Genomic DNA, 27,958 nt, shown 5'->3' on the forward strand with positions numbered 1-27,958 from the left:
AATGGAGAGAGAGGACAGCCTAACTCCCCCGGCTCAGTTCACTCAGCTTAGTGGCGGGGCTGAGAGTGGGCTTGAGGGAAAGTTTGGGAAAGTGGCAAACATGTGTGTCTGGCGCATATTCCGAAGCATGGGCCTACATTCTTCACTCCTCACCCAGAACCCATTGACACTTTTCTGGAAATTGAAGCATAAACTCCTGAAATGTCAGGTGTGACAGTGAGTCTTACGGGTGCCCAAGGTTATATCAAAGAGCTTGTGAATCCAGTGGAATCAGCAGCAGGCAGAGACAGCTGGTTTGGCCCGACCTTAGAGCTGTTTCTCAGCCGCTGTCCCAGCAACACGTGACCAACTGGACATTCATGGTAAACTTTACCCACATTTCCTTCAAACAGAATGGAGTTAAATTTGTGGGAAAGCTGAGAAGGACTGAGCACACAAACTGTACTGTCCCCAGTGCAGGATCAGCGCAGAGCTCAGAGCACATTGGGTGGCTTCTACCAAGAGGCAGCAGTGTGTGTGTGACTGCTGCAGAGTAATGGTTGTGGGAAGGGTACCTGTGTTGTTTAGATCATTTGGGGCTACGCTGCTGGTTTAAAGAGACTGGGAGAGTAGGAGGAAGTGACCGCCAGGAAGGAGACTTGGAAATCGGCAGACTGCCATTGGCAGTGGAAGCCCTAAGTGACAAATCAATGGGTAGTGGAAAGAGAGAAAAAGAGAGGTGGGGCAAATTACCCATTGCTAGTGAACAACCCTACAGGGTCGGCGCTGCTACAGGGTGTCCCCATTCAGCACATTCCTCCTCCTTGGGTTTGTCTAATCTCTCTTTAAAGCCAGTAAAGCCCGCAGCCATCATGTGCTAGTGAATTCCATTTCTGAAGCACTAAGAAGCAGTTTCTGAAGCACTAAGAAACAGCTAATAAATCTCACTAGGTGAGCCCAAGCTCTGTTACTTCTCTGTTCACCTTCACTGCACCATGCACATTATTTTAAATAAAAACCCTCTATCACCTCCTCTCAACAGTCCCCATCTTCAATATTTTATTCCCAATGAGATGGTGAGAAAGTAGGAGCCAGGCAGGTCAGGCTTCTTAATTTTTATAAATAAATATTGGGATGAACAATCCACTGTCCATGTAAAGCCAACAATGAAACGACATCCATTCTCTATATCCAAAACTCATCTTCTGTCATATGTGCAAAACAGGAGCAACTCAGGGCCCACCTTACGCCCCCCCCCCCCCAGGAAATACAGGATTTCAAACAAGTGGGTATCATGTCTTGTTCACAGGCAAGTGAATGCAAAATTCATTTGTTTTTTTAAAAAACAACAACAGAGAAATGCAGCACTTGCAAATAAGAGCGCTTGCCAAACCGACACTGTGGGATCCTCTGCTTTACAATACCGGCACCCATTTATTGGTGGTGTTGTAGATGAAGGATTGCTTTTGCTGTGCGGGGATGTTGTATGCCCCTAGAAGGAGAAACAGACATAAAAGATGTCAGGATGACTCTCAGGACTCAGTAGGTGGGTTTTGCAGCTTTTACGTTTTTGCATGAAGTGAACTCTTGTACTACCACACATACCCGGCTAGGTGAGTCTTGGTCTTACCTTTCCTTGCAAATCCAAACAGATATTTTGCTAAGGCTCTTGGGCCTTCTTCAACAGGCAGCACAGAAGAAGAAATACAGCTAGGTGTTGGGTTGCCAACTCCCCCCCCCCCGTGGGGCTCCTGTGCCATTGACCAGATGCCTGTGCATGTCAGGATGAGCTTTGTCTGAATTATTGCCTTCTATGCCGTTCAAAGCACAGGACCCCCGCCAGAGCTAGCAGCCCCCACTGCAAGCACAAATGAGGATTAGAATCGTCTGCTTTGCTAACTAACCCAGCTCCTATCCTTTTAATAGCAGCCTGGCTCACAGACATTTAGCAGATGAATCTTTCCCAGCTTGTTCATCTCTATATCAGGGATATGCCCGTGGTGCATTGTGTGGGTGCAATGGTATACAGTCGTACCTTGGTTTGCGAATGCCTTGCAATTCGAACATTTTGGCTCCCGAACGCTGCAAACCCAGAACAAAAAAATTCCTTCCAGTAGCACCTTAAAGACCAACTAAGTTAGTTCTTGGTATGAGCTTTCGTGTGCATGCACACTTCTTCAGATACACACGAAAGCTCATACCAAGAACTAACTTAGTTGGTCTTTAAGGTGCTACTGGAAGGAATTTTTTTGTTTTGATTATGGCAGACCAACACAGCTACCTATCTGTAACTGCAAACCCAGAAGTGAGTGTTCTGGTTTGCGAACATTCTTTGGAACCCTAACATCCAACGCAGCTTCCGCGACTTCTGAATGTTTTGGAAGTGGAATGAACTTCTGGAACGGATTCCGTTCGACTTCTGAGGTACCACTGTACTTAAGGATACAGACAACCGTGTCTCTGTCCCAGCTCACTGCCCCTTTTGTCAGGACGGGACCAGGGTGGTTACCATTCCCCCCCTTGAAAAGTACATAGACCTGAAGGAGGAACTTGGAAGAGTGACTCCTCCTTCCCCCTTTCAGCTCTATGTGATTTTCAACATTGGCACCTGAGCAGCTGAATAGAAAGGGGGATGACTGAGAGAGTAGCAGAAAAAAGGGAGAGAGAAAATGAGTGACTGGGAGGGAGAAGCAAAGCAGGTCCTCTTGAAATGGCATAATTTTTCATATATATTCTCACCACCAAACCAGAATCAAATTGCAGATCACAACTCCTCCTATTGACTGAAGTGTGGAAAAACATTGATCCAGCATTTTCCACGGCTGCCAAGGTGCAAAAACAGTAATCTGAGACAGTTCTGAGAGGAAAGGCGGGCAATAAATAAATAAATAAATAAATAAATAAATAAATAATCTGTCCTCTTCTCTTTTGGGCTAAGCGAAAGTAGCCACCCTAATGGCAAGGCAAGTAATGGGCTGGAAGCCTAGGTTTGCTTCAGAATGTATAACTCTGACTTTTGGCCTTGGAGCACTGCTGCCAGCCAGAGTAGACAGTACTGGGCTGGAGGAACATAAGTCTGATTAAATATAATGTTAATTTAAAGTTTCTTCTTTTCTGCCTGTTTTACTGCTTCCTGTTCAGTGTGACAGGGAGAGTAGTGCTTAATTAGGTTCTAATTACATGGGGAAGTGGCTTTCATTACTGGTTTCTCTGAATTGTTTTCTGTTTTTTATAGTGAAATGGCAATATTTCACAATGAAAGAAAGAAAAGTAGGGAAATAATGAAAGGAAATAGCTATTAAAAACCCTTTGCACTGCAGAATGATGCTGGCTAATTAAAGGGGAAATTAATCACTGATCTCCCAGCAACAATGAACAAAACAAGATAGAAACCGCTAGGAGGAAGCTTTTAATTAAAAGCACAGTAGACCTTAAAAGCTCAATAGCACTTTGCCAGTTCACACAGGTTGGTATGGTGCTGCAATTTTTAAATTGCTATATACCTGTACAAGTCAAGTATGGGGGAAAAACAGGGGGTCAACACAGAAAACAATGGCATGCAACTATTTTACAATGTTGTCTGGATTCTCTGCACAAAGTGATTCAACAAAAGATGGTGATTCCAGAGCAAAGGGCTAGCGTGGAAGCAACCCAGGTTGGAAGAACAGGAGTTTTATCCTTTGCATCTTGTTACCTATGAAAGAACTCGCGGGCTGCAGTTCTGATAACACATGGGAATGCCTTTTCTGCTTTGACAATTCAACCACTCAGTAGAGGTACAAATCCTACCAATGAATCATTATTACTTACTGTAAATAATGGGTAAAATTGCTATTGTCTACGTTTCAAGCTCTACATTAATCTGTCAGAGGGGCTTAGGTTCATATTTCTTGTATTGCTTACTTACTCCAATAAGCCCCAGTCACTGACGGAAAGATAATGTTACAACTCATGGGCTGTAACTGTCATGGGCTGCAGTGAGGTTTCTGTCACCCTCTATTGTGTTGAGCATTTTGCCCCATGAGATGGTCTGCTCACACATTCAGAATTCTCTGGAGGTTTTTTAACGGAAAAGAGGAGGTTGGCTTTTAAGAGACTCTTCACACTAGCACCTGCTAACAATGCAAAGCAGAAAGCTGATTTACAGCTGTTCGTCTAAACAACACTTTAATAAAGCTCTACAATCCCACTGAAAGGTATATAATTTGATTTGACACTTATATCCTACATTTCCTGCAAGGAGCTCAATACAGCATATATGGTTCTTGTGGGAGATTGCATTCAAACATATCTATGCAGGACTGCTAGTTAGTACACGAAGGAGTTAAGGACAGCAGAGTTGCATTGCTAGATAGACTCAGTTATGTCTAGCCTTTCTACATCCTTTGTCTCAGCATCATATAACCAATGAAACAGGATGTGTGTAAGCTTGCTCCTGAGCTTACAGCATGTATTTGGAATTAAATTCTGTATTTTCCACCCAAAAATATGTTGCCTTTATTATCCCTGCATGGAACAATGCATGACTGACACCTTGAATCTGTAAGTAAATCATTTTAAACTTACTTAGCAGTGTGGGGTCTACTGCTTGTAGGAGGGGCAGAAAGAGGCCAGCCACAGTGTGCAGCTGAACAGGGTAAAGAGGGTTTAACAACCTATATGCTATATTGATGCTTAATTTTGTGATCTTAATACTCTGCTACTGGGGCTCTGTGTGTAAAAGCCACACATTTTGAATGCAGGCACCCAGCCATTTCTTGTTGTTCACCCACACACGTCAGTTCACAGGGGTTCACATATTTCATTTTCCTCACTCATCGTTCTCTCCCTCCCACACCACCACAACAACCACACAACAACTATGTGAGGTAGGTTAGGCTGACTGGCCCAAAGTCACCCACTGAGTTTCATGGCTAGTCTGACACCCTAACTACCACACTACACTGCTAACATGATGCTCACACACAAAGCAAAACAGAAAAAGGGTAAGTGGAGAAGCCAGCTGTTAAAAAGGAAATACTTTCCATTTAATGTTGTTGCTTTCTATTTTCACAGATAAACTTTAGTGCACAAATGAAAAAAGAAAGTCATGCTTTTTCTAAAATATAACCTACCTTCCTCCCTTTCTAAGCCTGCCCATATTTTCAGGACACAGGACCTCAATAAAGATTAAGACATTCCTTCCCAAATTAAATTTACAGCACATACTGTACTAGGTTTTATTGTTGACTTTTTATTGCCATTTGTTGCAATCACCTCAGCACAGGATGTTAGCCTGGGTTATCCTGTATTTTAACACTTGCTGGATCCAGGGGTTAGAAGGAAATAACCTATGACCTCCGAAACTCTTAAGTGTGTGTGTGTGTGTGTGTGTGTGTGTGTGTGTGTGTTGAGGGAGTGTTGGTTAGTATTTTATTCTTAAAAGGCTTAAAAGGCTGTCTCCTGCCTTGAACTTCTGTTGTCAGGGCGGGTTAGAAATCTCAAAGAATATATTTTTTTAAAAAGCCCTAAAACAAATAAATATGAATATAGTTTTGGGACAGATGACAAGATGCAAAGCTAGCTATTAAAGTCACTTCCCAGCTGGGCAAGTCAACCATTACAGGGCTTAAGAATCAGCACTTGTCATCCTCCTTTCCTTTCTGACGCTCTGTCCGCCCTTTCTATCTCATCACAAGAATTTTTAAAAGATGCCATTAATTTAAGAACAACCAAGTAAACCCTGTGGTGGCAAGACAAGGAGCTGAATGATGGTTTCCCAAAGATGATTCGTTACGCAACTCCTGGAACCTGGTGTTTTTGTTTTGTTCTTTTGTTCCATCATAGGCTATTACATCTGGTGACGTACAGATGGCAATTACTTGCTTATAAAGGGGGGGGGGGCACTGGACTGAACCTCCTGCAAGCTGGGGTCAAAATAGCAGAGTCTCAGGCTGCGTACGCATGATCTATTTAAAGCTCTTGACTGCCCTCTAAAGAACTGTGGAAATAGTAGTTTGTTAGGGTGCTGGGAATTGTAGGTCTGTGTGTGGGAACTACAGTTCCTATAACTCTTTCGAGCGGAAGGGGAACCATGTGATTTAAATGTCGTCTCATTCCCAAGAGAGAGAGAGAGAGAGGCAGAGACAGAGAGGCAGAGACAGAGAGGTTCTTTCAGACAAAGATTCTCACAAGAAATCTCTTTGAAGGAAAGGAACATAAGATCCCAGTGCCCCTGAGGAAGATTTTAATTGAAACAGGCTGGGCTGTTTTCATTATTTTCATTCAGCAAGCATAATCCTCCCAGTTCACTACCGTTGGATTCTTGTGGTTTACATTTTCTTAGGCTTATTTCTCACTTGTTCCCAGCTCCAGCCAATGCACTTAGCTTTTCAGAGCAAGAACTTCCCCTCATTCCAAATGGAAGATTGCCTCCCCCCGCCCCACTTTTTTAAGGATGAAGATCTACACACTCCCAGAATCCCTTGCAATATATGAAGGATCCAATCGCTGAATGACACCATATGCAGTGAAGCTGTAAAGGATTCAGGGCTTTGCTTGGGAATGCTTGAAGCATTTTGGTGCTGAGGTGCAAAATCCAAACAGCACCCCCTGAGACTCACATGAATAATGGAGTACTATCTACCTTGGACTCTGAAGGGAGGACATAGCTGTCAATGGCTATTCGGCTACAATGGCTTTGTTCTAACTGTTGGAGGTAGTAAGCCTCTGAAGGCCAGTTGCTGGGAATCACACAAAGGGAGAGTGCTGTTGCTCTCAGCTCCTCCCATAAGCATCTGACTGAGCGCTGTGAGAACAGAATACTAGACTAGATGGGCCTTTGACCTGATCCAGCAGCCAGTCTCTTCTTATGCTCTTAACCTGCACAAGCGCCACTGAAATGAACAGACAAGGGCAAGAGTCGGATGGATTGTGCCTCTGTGGTCTGATCTGTCTATCTGTCATGCAACCCCATGGGTCAGGGGACATCCCCAAATTGGCCACCTGAGGTAGCTCCCTATGCATCGCAAGGAAGTCCGCTTCTGGGTTGTATCCAACATTAGCCATTCTCAGAGTAGACCCGTTGAAATTATGACTAAAACACGCCCATTACTTTCAGTGTTGTATGCTGGATACAACTATCTGTTTTGCAAAATGTCCATTGCCGAGGACAAACAAGTCATTAGTAATCTATGTTCGCTTCCGGATTATAGCTATTATTATTTTTTAGTATTCATCCTGGGGGTTTTTTGCACAAAGCTTATGGGAAGGTTACACATTGTCGGCCATTTATCATGCATTAATTCTGATTTGTTTGGGAAGTCAGACAATGTTGTGCCAAGCAACTTTCTGGTGCATTTGCCTGTCATAAAGGAAAGGGTTTTGTTGTGCAAGAGAGACAATTAAACTTTAACTGAGCACCCTGAATTTGCCAGTATGGGACTGAATCCCACCTGAAAATAGCAACAGCCTGGAATCTCCTTTCCTGCCAGCATTTGACGTAACACCCCACCAAGTTTTGACATTGGAAACACAAGGGGTGGGGCTTAGAAGCTTCTGTTTCTGGATTGTGGCACACAACAGTTTGCTGTTTTATCCCAGCCCATTGTAACATCTGAATGAGGCTGCTGCATGCTAAGCTTGGACTTGTGGAGCACCAGTATAAAAACATGCTTGCTCAGTACGAAACCCCAGGGTGCCCAGTAATAGTTACTCTTTCGAGCAAGTGAGGTGAGGACGGCAGTCTTACTAAAGCAGCAGCAGCCTCATACCTGCTGCTGCTCAGGAATTCCAAGGAACTTCCAAATCAGTGCAGTTTTGAAATCAGTGGTTAAAATCAGTCCGTCATCTTGATTTAAAATGGCATCCAAAAACAGAAAGAAACCTGCTCCTTGTTCTCAAGAACGATTGTGCAAAATTGGTTACGATAAAAGGTGTCCAAATGCGCAGCAAACTGACACAAAAACAACTTCCCAAAATATAGTTATACATTATAATTATTGTTAAATGAAGAAGCACAACATCTGTTTGCAACAACAACATGCTTACCTGGGCCAGGTATGTCTTCGTGGGATTTATCACCTGCCCAGCGGCCTGTGTTTGAGACGAAGACGGCACTGGAGATATAATGCTTGGAAGGACTCTCATAGTCTACTATTTCATACTGGCCAGGCCCGGGTGCAGGGGGAGTTTTGGGGCGAGGGGCAGCTGGGGCTGAGAAGTTCAAGCCATACTTTCGCCTGTAAGAAAGAATCGTAGACGCTGTCCAAACTGATTTTGGCTTTGAATTCAGCTAGGCCTTCCCATTCAGCCTGCAAGGCCAGTTTGGCCAAGACACACCCCGCTCCATCCCCAAATTCATATACGACATCAGGCGCAGGGCAGGTAAAAATGCATCTGGACCAAAAAGGGGTTTGCAAACCCTGATGATCAGCTGATTGGCGGTACCTACAAAGTCCTGTACACCCCACTTTGCAAGCACCGACAACCAGCTGATTGTCATGGTTTGCAGAGTGCTGTGCTGTGCATGGACAAAAGCAGAACACCTGGCATTGTTGTGACATCATCTGATTGACAGATGGATAGCTCGACTCACCTATCAAACTTGGCCCGCTGGTGGGGCGGGGAGCAGTTAGGGGAGATAAGGATCAGTGCCCCACCCCTGCTCTCAATTGAGGAACCTCTAAATTGAGGAACCTTGGGTTTCTCCAGTGTACAGGGAATCCTTCCCACCTTTGTTATGACTTGCTACAACTGTAGCAGCAGAGTTGTTTATAAGTACAGAGCAGCCGTTCCTTGTTTCCTTTCTTTTGTTTAATAAGGGGCTTGACATGTCTGCCTGGTACATGGGCTCATTTCACCATTCATGTCAAGAGCCATTCAGTGTGAGCTGGCCAGAGAGTGAAGGGCTTCTGACTGTGCCTGAAGCAAGAAGGAAGAAGGAAGTGGGAGGGTTAGGCCAGACTCTCCAGCCCTCTTCAGGCTTTCTTAAGTAGTTTCTACAGAGAGAATGTGCGGCCATTCATACTGCGCCCTCCACTCCCAACCTTCCTACACTGAGCAGAAAGATGTGAAACAGGGGAGACTGGTCCATAAGGGCAAATGGGTCACTGTCCCACCAACCCCACTCTGTCCACATCCAACCCCCTATGTGCCTACTTATAACTGTTGTCAGCTTCCCCCCTAGTCTCCCTATTGCCCCTTGTAGCCCTCAGCAGGGAAGAGGGTGAGTTGCCTCCATCTGCCATTGGCTCTGGCTCCCCCTACTGTTGGGCTCCTTGCCTCCCACCCTAGCAGTGCCAATGGCCAGTCATCATCCCTGGCGTGAGTTGTAAGCTCAGGATCAGAGAACACAGTGCAATTCAGGGTTTCCAGTCATAGGGAGGACTGTCAGCACATTCTAATCAATATTCTGACAGTCCTCCATTACACAGACAAGGAGGAGGACTGGAGAGGCTGGAGCAAGTAGCCCTGCATCCCTCCGCAGGTAAGAGTTTAAACACCTGAAGAAGGGTAATGGGCTCGTTTTGATCAATGGCTCCCGACAAATAATTGCATGTCATCCCAAACATGGCAGTGCGGTGGTGTTCCACCTTGTCACCTTCCCTAAAGGATGCCCCAGCTTTTCATATTCTGTGTGCCGTCGAACCTCTGTACCTTAAAGGGTTTGGGGGCTGCGTCTGAGAATATGCTGGAAAAAGCTCATTAAAATCTAAGGGTGCTCATCTGGAACAAACTGGTGCTGTAGTCAGTGGCTCTGCACCAGCTGTAGCTCTGGCCTTGCACACATTAATCACCTTGACATAAATGGGAGTTGGATTGGCCTCTAAATGCTGATAGTTCTGGTATTTTCTGCCAGCGTAGATGGATGTTCTTTGCCCGTCAGGTTTGATTTACTTCTTCCCTAGTCACGGAGGTTTATTGCACACTACCCAGCGCCAGCTCCCCCTCCCTCTTCCTCCACAAAGCCTGCATTAAAACGGCATGAGATGTAGTAAAGATACCCCCTGACCGTGTGCAGAGAGCTCCAGGCTTGCACGGGGATGGGGGAAGGGGAAGATATGAGCAGTAATGGGCAAGAATTTAAGGGGTAGATCTTAATCTTATCTCCAGCAAACTGACTTTGCTGTTTACAGAATGGTCACCATAAAATTGACTTAGTTGAGTAACTGACTGATAGAGTGACTGGACCTTGGGGCAGGTATGGGGGAGGAAGGACTGTGTATGCAGGGAAAAGTGGGGGGCTTCCTACATATTATTAAACAGAAGGCTGAAATGAATTGCTGGACTTAATTAGTGAATGCAAAATTCAGGCTAGGGCTTCCAAAAGCTGTCTCTATAATCCTTTTGCTCCTTTGGTCCAGAAACAGTTGCAGCAGTAATAGAGAAGGTGCTTCTGCAAGTGTGTGGAATGCCCTTCCAGGAAAAGCCACCATCAAGCCAACACCTCTGGGTTTAGGGCTTCCTGGGTGATGCCCGGTCCAAAGGGCCCCAGCCCCAATGCAGTCCATTTCACCTCTTCCTGTTATTAAAACTGAACTGGTGCAACTCCAACAACTGCTGTTTACCATAGAGATGAGGTATAGAGCAACACTCTTCTTATCTGCTCCACTGAGCGCAACAGCCAATCACAGCTTTCAGTTTAATACCAGGCACTCAGTCTATGTGTGGGTGTAGTCTCTATGGGTCATGCAAGCTCTCTTTAGCTTTATTCATTCATTCATTCATTCATTCATTCATTCATTCAATTTATATTCTGCCCTTTCTCCTTAAGGAGTCCAGGTGGCAAACACACACACACACACACACACACACACACACGAACAATAGAACAATCCAAACACCCAGAAACAATCCCAATGTACATGCAGACTCGGGAAGATCTCTGCTTTGCAAAGGTTTGTTGAAAAAGAAAGGTCTTGAGTAGGCGCCAAAAGGACAACAGAGCCGGCACCTTTCAAATATTCAAGGGGAGGGAACTCCAAAGGGGTGGTGTCATAACATTAAATGCCAGATTGACACATCTCCCTTATTTGAGAATTAAGCAGTGATGATGAGTGACAACTGGCTCATAAATGGGCTGATGTGAGGATAAAAGAAGCAGGGAAGAACCTTTAGAAGTGCTGGCTACCCTGAGAACAGGTGGGCTAAAGCAGCTTAAACAAATGAATTCACAACAGAAAAGGCAGGTCCCTATGCTACCTAGCCTTGTATTGAGTTAGATCATGAGCCCCCTTAGCCTAGTACTGGCTGGCAGTGGTTCTAGGTTTCAGACAAGGGCATTTCTCAGCTGCAGATGCCAGATACTGAACCCTGGAACTTCTGCATGCAAAGCATGGGCCCTACCGCTGAGGAACAGCCCTTCCTCACCCTAAATCACTTATGAAGGCTTGCAAGCTGCATTGCTTCTTAAGGCATGCAACAACCCAAAGGACTTTCCCCTGCTCCACCATATAGTCTGATGAAGAGAGCCCCTGCTTCTTAAGTAAGTTGGGGCTTGGAATTGTCTATTGGTATTTCTTCTTCTTTTCCTTCTTTATCATTTCTGATCACAAGCACATCTTCCCTACTTAAGAAAAGGAGTTGGGTGACTCAAAACAAATTCCTTCTAAAGTGCAGTTGCTCAGAACTCACAGGCCGGGGAACTTCCTGGATGGCGTGACTGGGATGCCAGCTGGCTGCTGATAGGCTGCTGGCCCCGGGCTCAGCGTCTCTGTCTTGGTTTCGCGACTTGTTTTGGATCTGAAGCAAGACACCAGCACTGTAGGCGCCTGCCGTATGAAGGAATCCTTTACTCGGTAATGACCTAGATTTTAAAAAGAAAGGAAGGAATTTGAAAAGGCCGACACCCAAACTAAGGCTGCGCACGTAACACATATTTAAACCACATTAAAAATACACCCCTAACCAGGAATTATGGGAACTATACTTTGTTAAAGGTGATGGGAATTGCAACTCCACGGGCTAAACTACAGTTCCCAGAATTATTTTGGGGAGGGGGAAATTGCACGTTAAATGAATGTTATGTACACAGCTGAGTCTTACATTTTAGCTGCAGTGGAATGAAATCGGTGCATGAGAGTCTGTTACTTGGAACAAGAGAGGAATGAAATGAATGAAAGGAGAGGAGGAATTACCATTCCTCCTTCCCCTTTGGAATAGAAAATACAGTGGTACCTCGGGTTACAAACACTTTGGGTTACAGACTCCCCTAACCCAGAAGTAGTACCTTGGGTTAAAAACTTTACCTCAGAATGAGAACAGAAATCGTGTGGCGGTGGCACAGCGGCAGCAGGAGGCCCCATTAGCTAAAGTGGTACCTCAGGTTAAGAATGGTTTCAGGTTAAGAACGGATCTCTGGAATGAATTAAGTTTGTAACCAGAGGTACCACTGTATTGCCAGTCCTGCCCTTCAGAAGCAGGAGAGCATACTTGTCTTATTCAGAGTACTATGTCAGTTCATAAGAGGCTGGTGGATCAGGCCTATGGCCCATCTTATCAAGCATCCTGTTCTCACAGTGACCACCCAGATACCTGAGGGAAACTGGCAAGCAGGCCCTGAGCCCATAAGCACACCCCACACCCCATGGCTTACAGCAACTGGTATTCGAAAGCATTACTGCCTCCAGCTGTGGAGACAGAGCATAACCCATCATGGCTAGTAGCTGCTGAGAGCCTTCTCCTCCTTGAAATTATCCCATTCTCTTTTAAAGCTGGTGGCTATCACTGCCTCCTTTGGAAGCAAGTTCCATAGTTTAACTATGCACTGTGAAAGAAGCACTTCCTTTTATCTGTCTTGAATCTTCCAACATTCAGCTTCATTAAGATATCCACAAATTCTAGTACAGTATTATGACTGTGCGGGCAGGCGGGGACTTTTCTCTATCTGCTTTCTTCATGTTATGCATAATTCTATATACTCCTATCACGTCGCCTCTTGTTTTCTCAACTAAAATTCCTCAAATACAGCCATTTTTCCTTATGTAGGGCTTCCCTCGCACTTGATCCGGAAGCTGCAGTTAGTGCAGACTGCTGCAGCACAATTGCTGACAGGACTGAGGCCTTGTCAGCATGGTACACCTGTGCTCAGAGATCTGCACTGGGTGCTGATTTGCTACTGAGTCAAGTTCAAGGCATTACTATTGGTATATAAGGCCCATATACAAGACTATTTTACCTAAAAGACCACCTTACCCCACATATGCCCACTCGGCTGCTTCAATTGGCGGAATTGGCACTGTTACAGGTGCCATATAATACCTGTTCCTCATTTGTAAATACTCAGTCATTTGGGCAGCAGCCACGCTTTGAAACTCCCTGCCTATTGTTATCAAGCAGGGGTCTTCAATATATTGTTTTCGGTGCCTGCTAAAAACATTCTTGTTTAGACAAGCCTACCCAGATGCTTAGAAAGTTGGTGTGAATTTCAACCTTAGTATTTTAACTATTGTAAATTTTTCTCGATAATTTTATTGTTATCTTTTTGCAAGCCGCTTTGAGGGGTTGTTTTATAATCAAGTGGTGTATATATTTTACAAAACGAAACTAAATAAAGGAGTTTCTCCAACCCCTCGATCATTTTGATTGCCCTTTCCTGAAGCTCAGGTTTGTAAATAGACTGCACAGTAAAAATTACCTCCAGGCTTTCTAGTAGGAAAACATTTGCAAAGTGGAAGAAAGTCGTTTCTTCCCACCCATCCCTTTTAAGGTCACTGATATGTCACAAATGATGTGTGAACAGGTGAGCAAGTAATATCTTTTTGTAAAATCTGGGCATATACACCTGGAAAGCTGGCAATGGGGAACAACTTTGCTTCTTCCTATCACTAAGCATTTGATTTCTAATAATAATAATTTATTACTTATACCCCACCCACCTGGCTGGGCCTCCCCAGCTACTCTGGGCGGCTCCCAACATAATATTAAAAACATTAGCAAACATCAAACATTAAAACTTCCCTAAATAGGGCTGCCTTCAGATGTCTTCTAAACGTCAGATAGTTGTTTATTTCCTTGATGTCTTATGGGAGGGCGTTCCACAGGGCGGGTGCCACTACCAAGAAGGCCCTCTGCCTTTTGGTGCTGTAATTTTTTTTAAAGTTCTTTTGAAAGGACAAAATGCCATGACTGCATGCATTGTAAGGGGGAGAGGTTTGAATTACTGGCTGTGAGCGTTGAGGATCATAAATTGAGAAGCGATGTGGCAAGGCATGATTGCCAGACAGAGAGGCTTTTACTCACAAGAGGTGAGGTGAAAAGGAGAAGAAAGCTGGACACTCAGAAGGTATTGTAGATTGTTTTAATTTGTTTCACTGATTGATGCACTGGGTGGCATCTTACTTTATCTTGGGTCCTGCCCACATTTGGCCCTGCCCACTCCCACATTTGGCCCCGCCCACCATTAGGATGGTGGCCCTTGGGAGGTTGACCATATTTGAATTTGGCCTTTGGGTCAAAAGAGGCTCCCCCAGCCCAGCTTACAGGGAGAAGGCACATGCTCCTTGCTACCGATTGCCAGCGCTCGTTTAGTTTTGGATGAAAACACTGACTTGGCACCAGTGTTGCGGCTTTTGTTGCTGAGGTCCACCGAGACCTGCGGATGAAAGTAAGGGTTTTGCAATGAACTCACTTTCCAGCAGTCACTTTAGTTAAAAAGCAAACCAACACCCAAATAAATACTGGTGTTTAAGTCTGCCTACTTTCTAGGCAAGGACATTTGCGATGCAGCCACCAAGCCTGAACTATTCCAGCACATGGGTCAAATGTGGCTTGTGAATGGTGCATGAATGATGCTACTCTAAAGTACATTTCAGAAGCCACCTGGCTTACCAAATGATTACCCACCCACGATGACATACTTATCTCTTTAGCACATGCTGATAGAAATGGCTCCTGTAAATACAACTCAGTTGTAAAATCAGTTGTTTTACAGTATTCTGGAACAGAAACAAGCATATAACAGCAGCAGCAGCAACAACAACAACAGACATTATTTGTTATTGTTTTTAGAGTTTTGTAGAAATTATTTTCTTGCTTAAAAAAATTGGGTTTAGTGTTTGATCCCATTTTAATCTTGTATACTATTTTAGCGGCCTCTGGCCATGAAGCAGTTTATAAACCCACTAAAATAAATGAAAAGATGAATAAATATTTGTGAAATTAGCCTGCTGTGCAGACAGTAAACTTCGGCCCTTGGTTTCTTCCCATCAGCCTCCCTTCCCCGTGGCCATAAATTATTCAGCCTGTCTGCCTTGCGAATGGATCATTTCCTGTTTGGCTTCTCCAAATGCTGTGTATTATCTCATGGGTTAGTGTAAATCATGGGTTAGCCATTAACTCAGGAACGTTCTTCTCAGGAGAAGTCCTATTTAAACTGTATTAAATACAACCTAATGTTCTTATTTGGGTGTGGATGACAGACTGTAATAGTGATCTGCAAAGTAGGGGGCAAAAGGAAATGTGCTTGGTGTAAACTCCCTGTACACTGACGAAGTAATGCTACTACTAGTCAGACAGTTGCCTAAGAGTTTCACAGGGCACATAAAGGCCAACCAAGCATTTGCTTCTCTTTTTATTTAGGACATTTATATCCCACCTTTCCACCAAGGTGGTGTACATACCGTATTTTCTGGCGTATAAGACGACTGGGCGTATAAGACAACCCCCCAACTTTTCCAGTTAAAATATAGAGTTTGGGATATACTCGCCGTATAAGACTACCCCTCTTCCAACACACACCAAATAAAAATTTAAAAAACCAGTCTCCAGTCCAGCTCAGAAATCCGCTCCACTTCCCAGTGGCTTCTGGGGCCAATTTTCAAGCGTATTTCTGCTTCATCTAGAGAGCTTGGTGTCCTCTGATTTAATTTGCTGTCGTTTTATCCTTTGGTGGGGAGTTGCTGCAGGAGCTTTTGCCGTAGCCGGCGAATAAAACGACCCCCGACTTTTGAGAAGATTTTCCTGGGTTAAAAAGTAGTCTTATACGCCAGAAAATACAGTAGTTCTTCCCTCTCCTCTCCTCTCATTTTATCCTCACAACAACACTGTGAAGCTGAAAGAGAGTGACTGGCTCAAGGTCACCTAGTGAGCTTCATGGCTAAGTGGGGATTAGATCTCTGGTCTCCCAGGTCCTAGTCCAAGTTGTTTTAAAACAACTGCTGCTCTTTATTTTTCATTTTGTGGCTACTGATGCAAATCCCACAGCAAGGTTCATCGGAATATTCTTGGGTCCATGCAATTATTTTTTGTGAAAGATCACAATGAATGGATTCTGAAGGAAATGTATGGATGATTAGTGGAAGAAAAGCATCAGGGAAAAACAAGAAATACTCTTCAATATCTTTTCCTATTTTGCCAAGTGGAATATATGAAACTGTGGTATTCTAAATTAGACTATTGGTACATTCAGCTTGGTATTGCCTGTACTGACTGGCAGCTTTACCTGTCGATGCCAGGATCAAACCTGGGGCCTTCCATCACTGAACCATGACCGTTCCCCATTAGCTGCAGCCCTACCCATTAAAAAATGTATTAATCTGTACTGCTGACCTCCCCTTTTCCAATCTCTAGATCATCTTACATTATATTGGTTGGGGGCTGGAGTGGATCTTTTTGAAATCTTCCTGGCAATTGGTTGCTGAAACATACTGGAATACCCCAGGCTAAAGTCTCGCTTGGAAATCAGGGTAGGTGGGAGGTTGTAGGCATTTGCAGCAGGATAGTTGTGGATTCTCTGGCGAGCGATACGTGTATCCTGGAAAGGAAAGAAATGGAATTTGGTTTACACTATTGGTAATCCTGGGGTGGGGGGGAGATGAGATGGGATGACTTGGGAACGTAGAGACAGTCCCTAAACAGCCATATCACTTTTCAGATTTTTCAGGAATTAGATGCTGTTGGGTTTGCAACCTGCTCTGAAAATATTGTTGACATGCATAAAGCTCTTTGAGAAGAAGTTGTTGAAAATGGTATATAAATATTGGAAGCAAATGAACACTCGAAAGACAACCATTCTAGGAGCCAGCTGCCATCTTGGAAATACAGTGGTACCTTGGGTTACAGATGCTTCAGGTTACAGACGCTTCAGGTTACAGACTCCGCTAACCCGGAAGTAGTACCTCAGGTTAAGAACTTTGCTTCAGGATGAGAACAGAAATCGTGTGGTGGCATCGGGAGGCCCCATTAGCTAAAGTGGTACCTCAGGTTAAGAACAGTTTCAGGTTAAGAATAGACCTCCAGAACGAATTAAGTTCTTAACCCAAGGTACCACTGTATGGTGGTCATGAAAGACCATCTGCTGTGGTGAAAAACATCCTAGATAGGTGGTTCTTGAAGGTAACATCCTCTTGCCTGAAAAGGTGTCATTACCTCCACTACATTGCCATACCCGTCTTTATTTTATATGAAGTTCACTCCAAAAAAAATCAAATTTGTAAAAGCATCTCTTAACTATCCTTTAGGAAAAGCTTTAGAGCTCAGTTCTATCCAATATGGCCCATAAATTCCATTGATTCTCAGCCTGGAATCTCCACCACCCAATCTTTCACTGCTGCCACCATTTTCTCCCACTTCTTCTCCTTCCCATTTCAGTCATAAACCGGGGGGGGGGGGGGGGGGGGGAGAGGAAAGGAAGGATCCAAAAGAGAGTCTTGGTATTAATCTGTTTCTTTCTTGAATTGCCCAAGATACACCCTTGAAGTGCTTGGGGGTTTTCTGCAGCTCCCCAGTCACAGATTGGCTATCCTTGGCCTACACCCATTAATCACCAGATCGGCATCTTAACAAGAAATTCCCACCCAGTTAGGGCCAACTCCTATGCTTCTATCTGATGTAGTATAATAATCAGAGCCTGATTTCTCCCATCATTTTCACGTAGTCACTTTTTCTTAGGAGTATGAGTAATAATGTCCTATTTGGGTGACAGCTTATATCATCTCTGTGGTGAGGTAAATGTGAGTTGTCATCACATTCATAAGAATATTGACCATGCTAAACTGAGGTAAAGTGCTCTCAAAATGTAAACAAAATGACATACTGAATGGGTTTAAAGCATGAGGTACAAGCTGGGGAAGCCGCTAGTTTAAATCATACCACAGCCCCTCATGTGTAGTATGGGGATATATAGAGCCGTCTTTCCCATAGGGCTTAGTGGTGCGTTGCACCAGGACACCGGCCTCTCAGTGGCTGCTCAGCGAGTGGGGGAGTTGCGCAGCTTTGCCGGCGGCTTCCCCTTCCCCTGCACGCCCACCTGCTGCGCCCTGTCAACCATATGGCTGGCAGACATACAGCTTCCTTCCCAAGCCTCTGTGGGGATTGCTCTCCCGCAGCGGCATGGGAGAGGGTTGCGCCCCCCCCCCCATGGCTGGCAGTACGCAGCTTGCTCCCCCATCTGTGGTAATTTGGGGGCACTGGGCGGATATTTGCACCCCGGCGCCGCATCTGCTAATGATGACCCTGGGGATACAGGCCTTCTTCACAGGCTTGTTGAGATAATAAAAATGCACAACCGCACTCTCCCCACCTGGGATTCCCAGCAACTGGCATTCAGTGTCATAATGCCTCTGGCAATGTGCCTATCTGTGCCCAAGACTCTCTCCACAATGAGTAACGGGGAAGTAAGTTCACAATATATAATTTTATTCAAGAAGTTGAAAACCAACTCTGAGAGTCATCAGCTTGAATGTGAAGAACAGCAATTAAAAAATATATATGCAAAAATATACAAATAAACAAAGCAAGAAAATACTGTGCAGCAACCAGTAAAATACACAAAGCCAGAAAGTGTAGGGCTTCATGGTACATTTAGATGGGCCAGAGTCAACACCAGGCATCCCCAAACTCAGCCCTCCAGATGTTTTGGGACTACAATTCCCACCATCCCTGATCACTGGTCCTGTTAGCTAGGGATGATGGGAGTTGTTGTCCCAAAACATCTGGAGAGCCAAGTTTGGGGGTGCCTGGTCAACACTACGGTTGAGAAGGTCTGTTGTGAATAGGCCACCATCTGAATAGATCTGGATTTGCAAAGTATTTCCAGTGCTGGATCTTAGTGATTGGGGAAAGGCATATATGGAAGAAGACCTCAGGCATCCCAGGCATAGGCCACAAAAGACTTTAAAGGTAAGCATCAGCAACTTGAATTTAGCTTGTAAGCAAACATACGACGAAAGAAGATCATGCAAGATTGGTGTTATATGTTCCTTGCTGGGCTAATATCATAAAACAATATGGTTCTGTATTCTGAACCAACTGCAGTTTCTGCCGCAATAGATTGATAGATAGCTCTTTTCATTTACTGTTGTTGCCACAACAGAAGTAAACATTGTTTATTTATTTGAGGCCATTATACCACTTAATCAGTGGCACTTCTAAGCAGTGTATATAAAAATAAACCAGAGAGTAAAATAAGAACTTGTCATAAAACCAAACACTGCCTTTAAATAGCTTCCAGTAGTTCTGAGCCATGCACCTAAGCCATGTGGGGGCCACCTACATAGACTTTATGGGATTTTGACCTTAGTGAATACACATGGCCCCCCAAATCTACCCTGCCTATGGCCAAAGTGTTTGGGTTTTGAGAATGAGTGCTGTCTGTGCAAATAAGTATACATATTTGATCTCTCAGAGGCAGTTGTCCAACAGAGGAGGAACAAACACCTACCTAAACACACTTTGCTGAATGAATTATGTCCCATTAATTTCTAAAGAATTTGCTTCCAAGCGTAAACTGGAGGATGGAATCCAGGTTTAATTACAGCAATCTCTGGGTGGATGACTTAATGTTTATCAGGCTATCGCAGGTCTATTCCTGACAACAGTAAACTAGACATTATTACTATAGCTCATAAACAGTAGAAAAGGAAAACTAAGGTGTGTGAGCATTTTAAAAGCTTCACTGGCAGTAAGACTGACAATGGCTTCAAAGAACTTCGCGACGCTGGCCTTTTTTTTTTCTTCCCGTCGTTCATAAATATGTATAAACCTTACCAAGGAAGGGAAAAAACAGGTTCCTTTCCGGGACTGGGAGACATTGTTGAGAAGTGTTGATTGATCGATTACATCATAGAATCCTGGACCTGGATTTTCATTCTGGGAAGGAACACAGTGCATAATCATGACAGGGCAGAGTCTGCTGCAACAGGGTTTTATTTTTGCCAGTGTTCAGGAAATTGTTTATTTGTTTAGGAAAAAAATGTTAACTGCTTAACCAAAATAGTATTTCATATAAAATAATGTAAAACAGTATACAGCAGAGGTTTTCAACCGTTTTGAGTACATGGCTCCCTTGACCAACTACATTCTTTCTGCCCCTGTGGGACTCAGGAGCCCAATTATGTCACCACTTGCCTGCAGAGCCGGCAGCCTCTCACCCTTTTGTGAACACTCTTCCTTGTGGAGAGTTCCCTCAGCCTCTCTCCTCTCCACTCTCCTTAGGAGTTCTCTGGGCAGCCGCCCCTGGTCTCTGAGCTGAGAGGTGCCTCCTCACACTGCCCCACAGGGTAAGGTTACCAGATTTTTTTCAATGAATCTGGGGACACTTTTCAACTTCAATGGATTTTGTATGGGACTGATTTGTAAATCCGGGGACTGTCCCTGGGAAACGGGGACGTCTGGCAACCTTACCACAGGGGCCTGGGACTTGTCTGTCCAGCCAAGGGCTAGTGGGCTGGCTGGCTGGGCTCCCTCATCTGCTTGCTTGCTTACTCTGAAGCCACATCAGCTCCTGGCAACCAGCACCCCATGCCAGCCCCAGAGGCACTATTTGCCTGCGGAGCTAGTAGCCAGGGCTGCTGCAACAAACAGATGTGCAAGCCTTTGGGAGGCAGAGATGTGAGAGGGCATCAGAGTAAGGAAGGAAGAAAAGAGAGACAGAGGCCAGCATTGCCCGCAGTACCACGGCACACTGGTTGAAAACCACTAGTATACAGATAAAACCAGCAAATGCTTAAAACAAATATGTTTTAAGCCTTGGTGATTGATGAAATTAGGGCAGAAGTACTAGATGGGCAAGTCTAGTGGACCTTCAACTTTGCAGGGTTCTGCAGGCATTCTGAAAAACCATAGAATATGGCATCTGATATTTTTTAAGCATCTGTGTTCACACATGACATTCACTCTATGTACCTGTGTACACAAATAGTTGGGCTGAAGGGTAGACAGTAGCAGCAGCCCCTTGTCTGAGGTTTTTTACAGTCAAGCAGTATATAAATTTCATGGCGTAATAAATAACAAATAGACGTTTCTTCTGATCCCCCAGCTTTCCCTTCTCTGTTGCCATGTGGCCTCTTCTGGGCCCCCTAATCTGGCTTGCTGCCTCAGGTGGGGTGGAGGATCACTAGTGTTAAAAGTAAGATTTGGCTGCCTGTCTAGTTGGCTTCTGGCAGTGGAACTGGGACAGGAGGCCACCATGTCCTTTGCCTCAAGCAACATGTTAAGAAGCTGTCTTCTCCAAGATGGTGCCTGCTTTCATACATAAGAGATAAAAGAGATATGACAGGCTCCTGCTACCTGCACTTTCCAGAAAACAGCTGAGGACATTTTTCTTCTGACAGGGTTTCCCAGGTCTCTTTTATTTTACATGTATGTACTGTTTCTTTGTGTTGACATGTTTAATTTTTATTATTATACATTATTGTACATTGCCTTGAAACAGTTGTATAAAGGGTGATAAATAAATCAACAACAACAATAATAATTAGGACATAATTTGAAGACAAATGAGGCTTTTAACCATAGGTCAACGCGCCAGATACATGCAGGTTTAATCCACTGCTTTAAGTCAGTTAACTGGTGTATATTTCTTGAATCAGGCCCTACTTAGGAATCTGACGTGCACTTAGTGTCAAAGTGAGGGCATGCATTGTTCCTCCACGAAGCAGCGGAGAGAATATGTGCGACATGTGTGTCACCTCATGGGTGGAGAAGCACACAATGGCATTATAATGTGGATTCAGCACTTACCCTCCCATACGCTAAGCCTCTCGAATGTTTTGCTGGTTTTTGTCAATTGTCACTGTACACTAAGAAGCCTCTTCTCTGCTTGTTTCAAAATCAAAATAATCTCATTTTAATGGGGAGTCTCAAGTTGCATGGCAAAACGGGTCGAAAATGGAGGATTAAGTTTCCCTGGTGTCTGCTCAGCAATACAGAGAGAGACCTGGGGAGCTCAAATCCATTGCATGTCTAATCCCACCTGTACATCTGATTTGGCCTGAATTAGCATGTGGGCAGAGTGTATTATTTCAAAGTGCCGCACCCCTCCCTGACTCAACTCTCCTTCCAGAACGACTTTTCTTTCATTCCAGAAGTGAGTACTGGGTGGTTTTTTTCTATTTATAGAATGAAATAAAACAAAAATGAGCCCGCTGTCTTAAGATGCCACTTTCAATCTGCAATGGATGACAAACAGGGCTTTGTCAGAAGCTGAGTTTATCCCCTGATAGGCCAGAGCTGGTGGTTTTGGGGTCAAGCAAGACAGTGAAGTTGTCAAGCAGAGTCTTAAAAGTGGAGTGGGGAATTTTTTCTGCGGGACATATTCTGAGCTTCTGCGCTGGGCCACTTTAGCATGCCACCCGTCAATCACCTGACATCACCATGACATCAGGTAATCCATTTTGCCTTTGCAGAGAACCCTGAGTTCAATCCGCACTGCAGAGGAAGATCCCAACCAATTAAAGTAGGCCTTGAAGTTGGCTCCAACCAGCTGGTAAGTCCAACCCCCGCTTGAATCAGCTACAATCTAGGCATTTAAAGGCTCCTTGTTATTCCTTTTGCAGCCATAGAATTATTTGCCCCACACCTCTGGGGCAGGTGAGTATTGTTCAGGGAGAATGGCCTTGCAGGCCAAATTAGGCCCCCTACTGGAACTAATATTAAAAGGTAAAGGGACCCCTGACCGTTAAGTCCAGTTGCGGACGACTATCTCGCTTTACTGGCTGAGGAAGATGGCGCACAGCTTCCGGGTCATGTGGCCAGCATGACTAAGCCGCTTCTGACGAACCAGAGCAGCGCACAGAAATGCTGTTTACCTTCCCACCGGAGCGGTACCTATTTATCTACTTCCACTTTGATGTGCTTTCGAATTGCTAGGTTGGCAGGAGCAGGGACTGAACAACGGGAGGTCATCCCGTAGCAGGGATTCGAACCACGACCTTCTGATCGGCAAGCCCTAGGCCGTGCGGTTTAGACCACAGTGCCACCCACATCCCTGGGACTAATATTAGTTTGGAACAATTAAGTAAGGGCTTGAAATGAACCTACTCAGACTCTTAGATCCTCATCTGACGCCCTTCTCTGGGTCCCTTCTTTGAGGGCAGGTTGAAGGGTGATGACAAGGGAGAGGGCCTTTTCGATTGTGGCTCACTGCCTGTGGAACACTCTCTCCAGTGAGGCTCCTTCTATCTGGCTCCTTCACTTACGTCTTTTTGGCGTCAGTAAAAGTGTACCTTTCAGGTTTTTAATGAACTGGGATGATGAAGGGTTTTGTTTTTTTTAAGTTAGAGTGCTTCCCAAGCTCCCTGTTGCTATGGAGTGGGATGTTTGTACGGTGATGATGTATGTAAGTGAAGGTAGGTATCAGCGTGGCAAGAGGCTTAGTAAGGGCAGCAGGTCAGGCAGAGAGATGCCGTGGCATCTTCTCATCAGTTCAGCATCTATAGCCTAACACAGTGAAGCACATCCAGCTGTTGTTGCTTATCCCTGTGGGACTGCTCTGGGTCATAGCCACAGTGGGGTGGAGATGCCTGGCCCCTTCAAGGGCACCGCTCTCCAGGAGCTCAGCATGGCCTCGGCAAGCCTTAGGACACACTTCCTGGTTTGCTTGCACAATGTTTACTCAGAGGTTATAATACTGTGTCCACTCTTTATTGAGCGTTCATTCTGATTTGTATGTTGGGAGGTTATATGACAACGAGCATTCATCCTGATTTGTTTGTGGGATGCTTAGAAGTCTACCCGTTAATCTTTGTTCATCCCACACTTTCCAGTGCATTTATAGTTCACTTTCTGAACCACAAATAGTCCTGGGTTTGTTTGCTTTTTAGTAGATTTGTTGTACTACAGTGCCAGAGTGCTTTAATCCACATTAAGTGCACAAACCCAAATTTACATTATACGCTTGAATCCCTCCTGGAAAATAGTGACAGTCTGCAGGCACCCATAGTTTGTCATGCAAACCAACCCATTGACTTTTCTTGCTTACCCAATTCCCCCTGCCCCGCAGCAATAAGTCTACTCCACGCTTTCCAGCAGCTACTGACTTTTCTACACAACTTTGGCTTTCTTGCAAAAGTCCCCCAAAAGGGTGGGATGCATGCAACACTCCCCCTTACATGTGAAGAAGCAAGTGTTCTCTAGGGATAATCAAGAGTATGCCAAACCCTTTGTATTCCTTGTGGCTTGGCTCATTGCCTGCTGGAGTTACAGTATGAAGGGGAAAATTCTCAGGAAGAGAAAGGAGCATACTGTGAAGACGGTTCAAGCGTTGCCCCTTCTGGCTTCTATTCTGAGAATTTAGCAACAGGTTGGCTTGCCGGTGGCGTGGAAGATAAATTTGTACAGATGAGATGCTTGTTATGTATTGGCGATTGGAAGGGAGGTCTGAGAGGTAGCATAGTTCTCAGTGGAGAAGGGAGAAAAGGGAGGAACTCAGAGCAGTTTGGGTCCCTGGCAGTAGCTGGAGGAAGACTGAGCAGGACCCAGGAGGAAAGGGAGAGGGTCTGTTGCTAACACCAGCAGTTGACCAAAGGCACAACAGGCCCCATGTTGCACATTGTGGATCCTGAAGCTCCCAGTCAGGGGATTAATATTGCAAACAAGCTATTCCGATATTGCAAACAGGTTCTTGGAAACATTTCTTTCCCAAACCTTTTCAGATTTTCCACAGAAAGGATAAATCTAGATTAAATTGTTGGGCAGGGAGAGGGAGATAAAAAACCTAACATTTTGATGCTGATGTTGTGTGGACACTGCCAAAAATTTCATGCATGACATTAGTAATACCGATCCTACAATAAACACCTGTCTGGAAGCATGCTTAGCCCCAAGATGGGCCAATAAGAACCGTGATGGCATGAGATGTGACTTTTTTTTTTTTAAAGGTAAATCTCTATGGGAGCAGTGGTGTGAAAATGTGCATTTCCAAAAAGCAAACGGGCTAAAAGGTGTCATTTGCACACTTACTCCATACTGTATATTGTTTTTCCTTGAACCAAAGTGCCCCTGAAGGATTTAGCACTCCCCATCTATGAAGTTCTGCTTCCGCCTACTGGTCAAAGTGGGTCATAACAGAGAGACGCAAATTTCCCTTTTCAGTGTTGCCCCCAAGGCCTTTCATCTCCCAGGACCCTGTATGTTGTGATTTTCTATATCACAGATGTTCCAGGTTTATTTTTTGTCCTGCTTTCGTTGCACTCAGCCATCAAGCTCACTATTTGGCCTTGGATCAGCCACTGTCTCTTCCCCTTACCTACTTTGCAGGGATAAACGAAGGAGAGGGAGAACCATGTGTGACTCCTTGAGTTCTTTGGAGGAAATGTAGAATATAGATGGAATGATAAATAGATGGTATAGTAGGGTTGCCATATTTCAAAAGTTGTTTCCGACAGCAGATTCCCGGCTATGTCCGGGAAATTCCAGACGTATGGCAACCCTATAGTATAGATAGGCCTAGATACACCACGTGGCTTACATGGGATGGATTAACTAATCCGGTGCATTTGAACCCAGATGAACTCCCTGGCTCTGCCCTGCTAAGAGAAAAACAGATGAACAGACTTAGTAAAATATGGTTTCTCACCTCAGGATACTGAAATCTCTTGGTCTGAGAGTTAAAGCCCTTTCGTTCAGAATTAGAGATCACTGTAGTTTGGAATTTGAAAGGAATGGAACAACAGCTCAGGCCTAGAAAAAGAAGTCAATAAAAAATCATGCAACACAAATGCAGAAAGAAATAGTGACTAGAGATACACAAATAGTGACAGTAATAGAAAAGGAACTATCAAAAATGCCTTTACAAGTGTGGCATACTTTCTTGAAGATTCCTGCTCCTGTCTGGTCCTTTGGCCCCAACAGCTGAGGCCCCAGCGGCTTTGAAATAAAAGAAGTGGAAACTCTAAACACCAACAGCAGGTAAAGCATAAAGACTCTTGTGCCATGTTGCATCCCTATGCCCAGTCACCACCATACCTGGTCCTCCATTCACTAAAGGATGGTGGATGGAAGCCACTCAAGCAAGGATGGAGAGCCTGTTTCAGCCCCAGGGTCACATGCTACTGGTGGGCACTGCCAGTGGCAAAAGCAGACAAAGCAATGGATATAAATATTATCTTTGTACAGACACTCACACACCCCTCTCTGTCTCCCATTCAGGCAAGTAAGAGGCATAATGAGTTCAAGGACTCATTCCAGCCAGGCTGGAGCACTCAGAACATGAAGCAGGGCCTATGAGGAATGTGGCCTGTGAAGTAGGGGTGTGGCCTGTGGGTGTAGCCTATAGAGTAGGGGTGTGGCCTGTGGAGAGTTCTAAGGGCCAGGTAGAGAGGACTGGAGGGCCACATTTGATCACCAGGCCTGAGATTCTCTACCCCTGACAAAGAATGTCTTCCAAGATTGCAACTCCCCTTCCTGATTCATACCATCACACCTTTAGAAGATACCTGAGGTCAGCCCTATATAGGGAAGCTTTTTAATGTGTAATGCTTTATTATGTTTTTCTGTATGTTGGAAGCTGCCCAGAGTGGCTGGGGCAACCCAGTCAGATGGGTGGGGTACAAATAAAATCATCATCATCATTCATGGTTCAGACTCCATCCAATACCTTTAGCCTCAAGTACAGGGGAGATAGCCTTTTTGCTTTTTCTATTCAGTTGATACGTGTCAAAGCTATTGTCCATGTCACACCACTACTGCAAGCTAGGTGACTTCCCTTCTCATCAGCTTTGCCATCTTGTTTCTGAAACATTAACATATAAATTCGAATCAAGAAGATTTTTCTAGGCATTAAAAGCTAAATAATATGGCATAACCAAAAGAGAATTTGTGGTAATTACAGATAGAGTTGCAACACTGGTTACATGACTGATCAATTATTGTTAATTAAGAAAAATATTGGTACTATTGATAGGCTATCCTCCATTAATTTGTCGAATAATCTTTTAAAGTTATCCAAGATGGTGGCCATCACCCTTGGGAGTGAATTCCCTGCTTTTACTTTGTGAAGAAGATCTTTCATTTGTCTGTCCTGAATCCATGGGCATATCAAGGTGGCGTATGTGGTTCTCCCCCTCCTCATTTGATCCTCACAACAACCTTTTGAAGCTGAGAGACAATGACTGGCCCAAAATCACCTAGTGAGCTTCATGGCAAGCGTTGATTTGAATCCCTGGCCTCCCAGGTCCTAGTCTGACTCTAACCACTATGCCACACTGGTTTTCAACAGACAAAAACACTTAAGGAAGTGCAAAGCAAGGCCAGCAAGGGATGTGACTGAGGAGGGAGTGTGGCCTGGGCAGAGACCTGAAGACCAGGTAGAGAGCCTTGGAGGGCCACATGTGGCCCCCAGGCCTGGGTTTCCCTGCCTCTGGGCTGTACCCTCTGACACATCTAGCCCACAATACTTCCAGGCCACAGCAACAAGGAGGTTATTGTTTTGTGTGACACCCAGCCAGATCCAACAGCCTGGAATGTAACTTGTTATGCGGTGGCACAATAAACACATTTTTTACTTTTTAAAAAGCCCTAATGCATCATCTGCATGGACTGGCTCATTCCTAAAGACAAAGCACTGCAGGTTGGGACCTGTTACTCCTTACCTGGCTGGCTCTCAGGGGAGAATCCTGGGGAAGTTTACACTCTGTTGCCTAGGCAACTGGAGAGCCCAGCCTGTTTTTCTCCTCCAGTCGTTTTGCCTGTCACTTTTGGTGGCTTAAAAGTATGCCAATCACAGACAGGCTCTCTGAAGCTGCCTTTTCTTCCAGAAGCTGAATGGAAACCAAGCGTGAAC

At 44.7% G+C, this 27,958-nt stretch overlaps 1 protein-coding gene across 1 annotated transcript; it reads right to left on the bottom strand.

Moving 5' to 3' along the window:
* Nucleotides 1-1,016: 1,016 nt before the first annotated feature.
* Nucleotides 1,017-27,873, bottom strand: STPG1 (sperm tail PG-rich repeat containing 1). The gene is made up of 9 exons (XM_028738850.2): nt 27,768-27,873; nt 26,774-26,908; nt 25,754-25,857; nt 19,945-20,046; nt 16,538-16,711; nt 14,440-14,551; nt 11,593-11,764; nt 8,008-8,198; nt 1,017-1,471 (listed from the first exon to the last, which is right to left on the bottom strand). The coding sequence occupies exons 2-9, from the start codon at nt 26,847-26,849 to the stop codon at nt 1,395-1,397; spliced, it is 1,008 nt and encodes a 335-aa protein (XP_028594683.2). The 5' UTR covers nt 26,850-26,908; nt 27,768-27,873; the 3' UTR covers nt 1,017-1,394.
* Nucleotides 27,874-27,958: the final 85 nt, after the last annotated feature.

Source organism: Podarcis muralis, chromosome 7 (genome assembly GCF_964188315.1).
Source record: "Podarcis muralis chromosome 7, rPodMur119.hap1.1, whole genome shotgun sequence".
NCBI lineage: Eukaryota > Metazoa > Chordata > Lepidosauria > Squamata > Lacertidae > Podarcis > Podarcis muralis.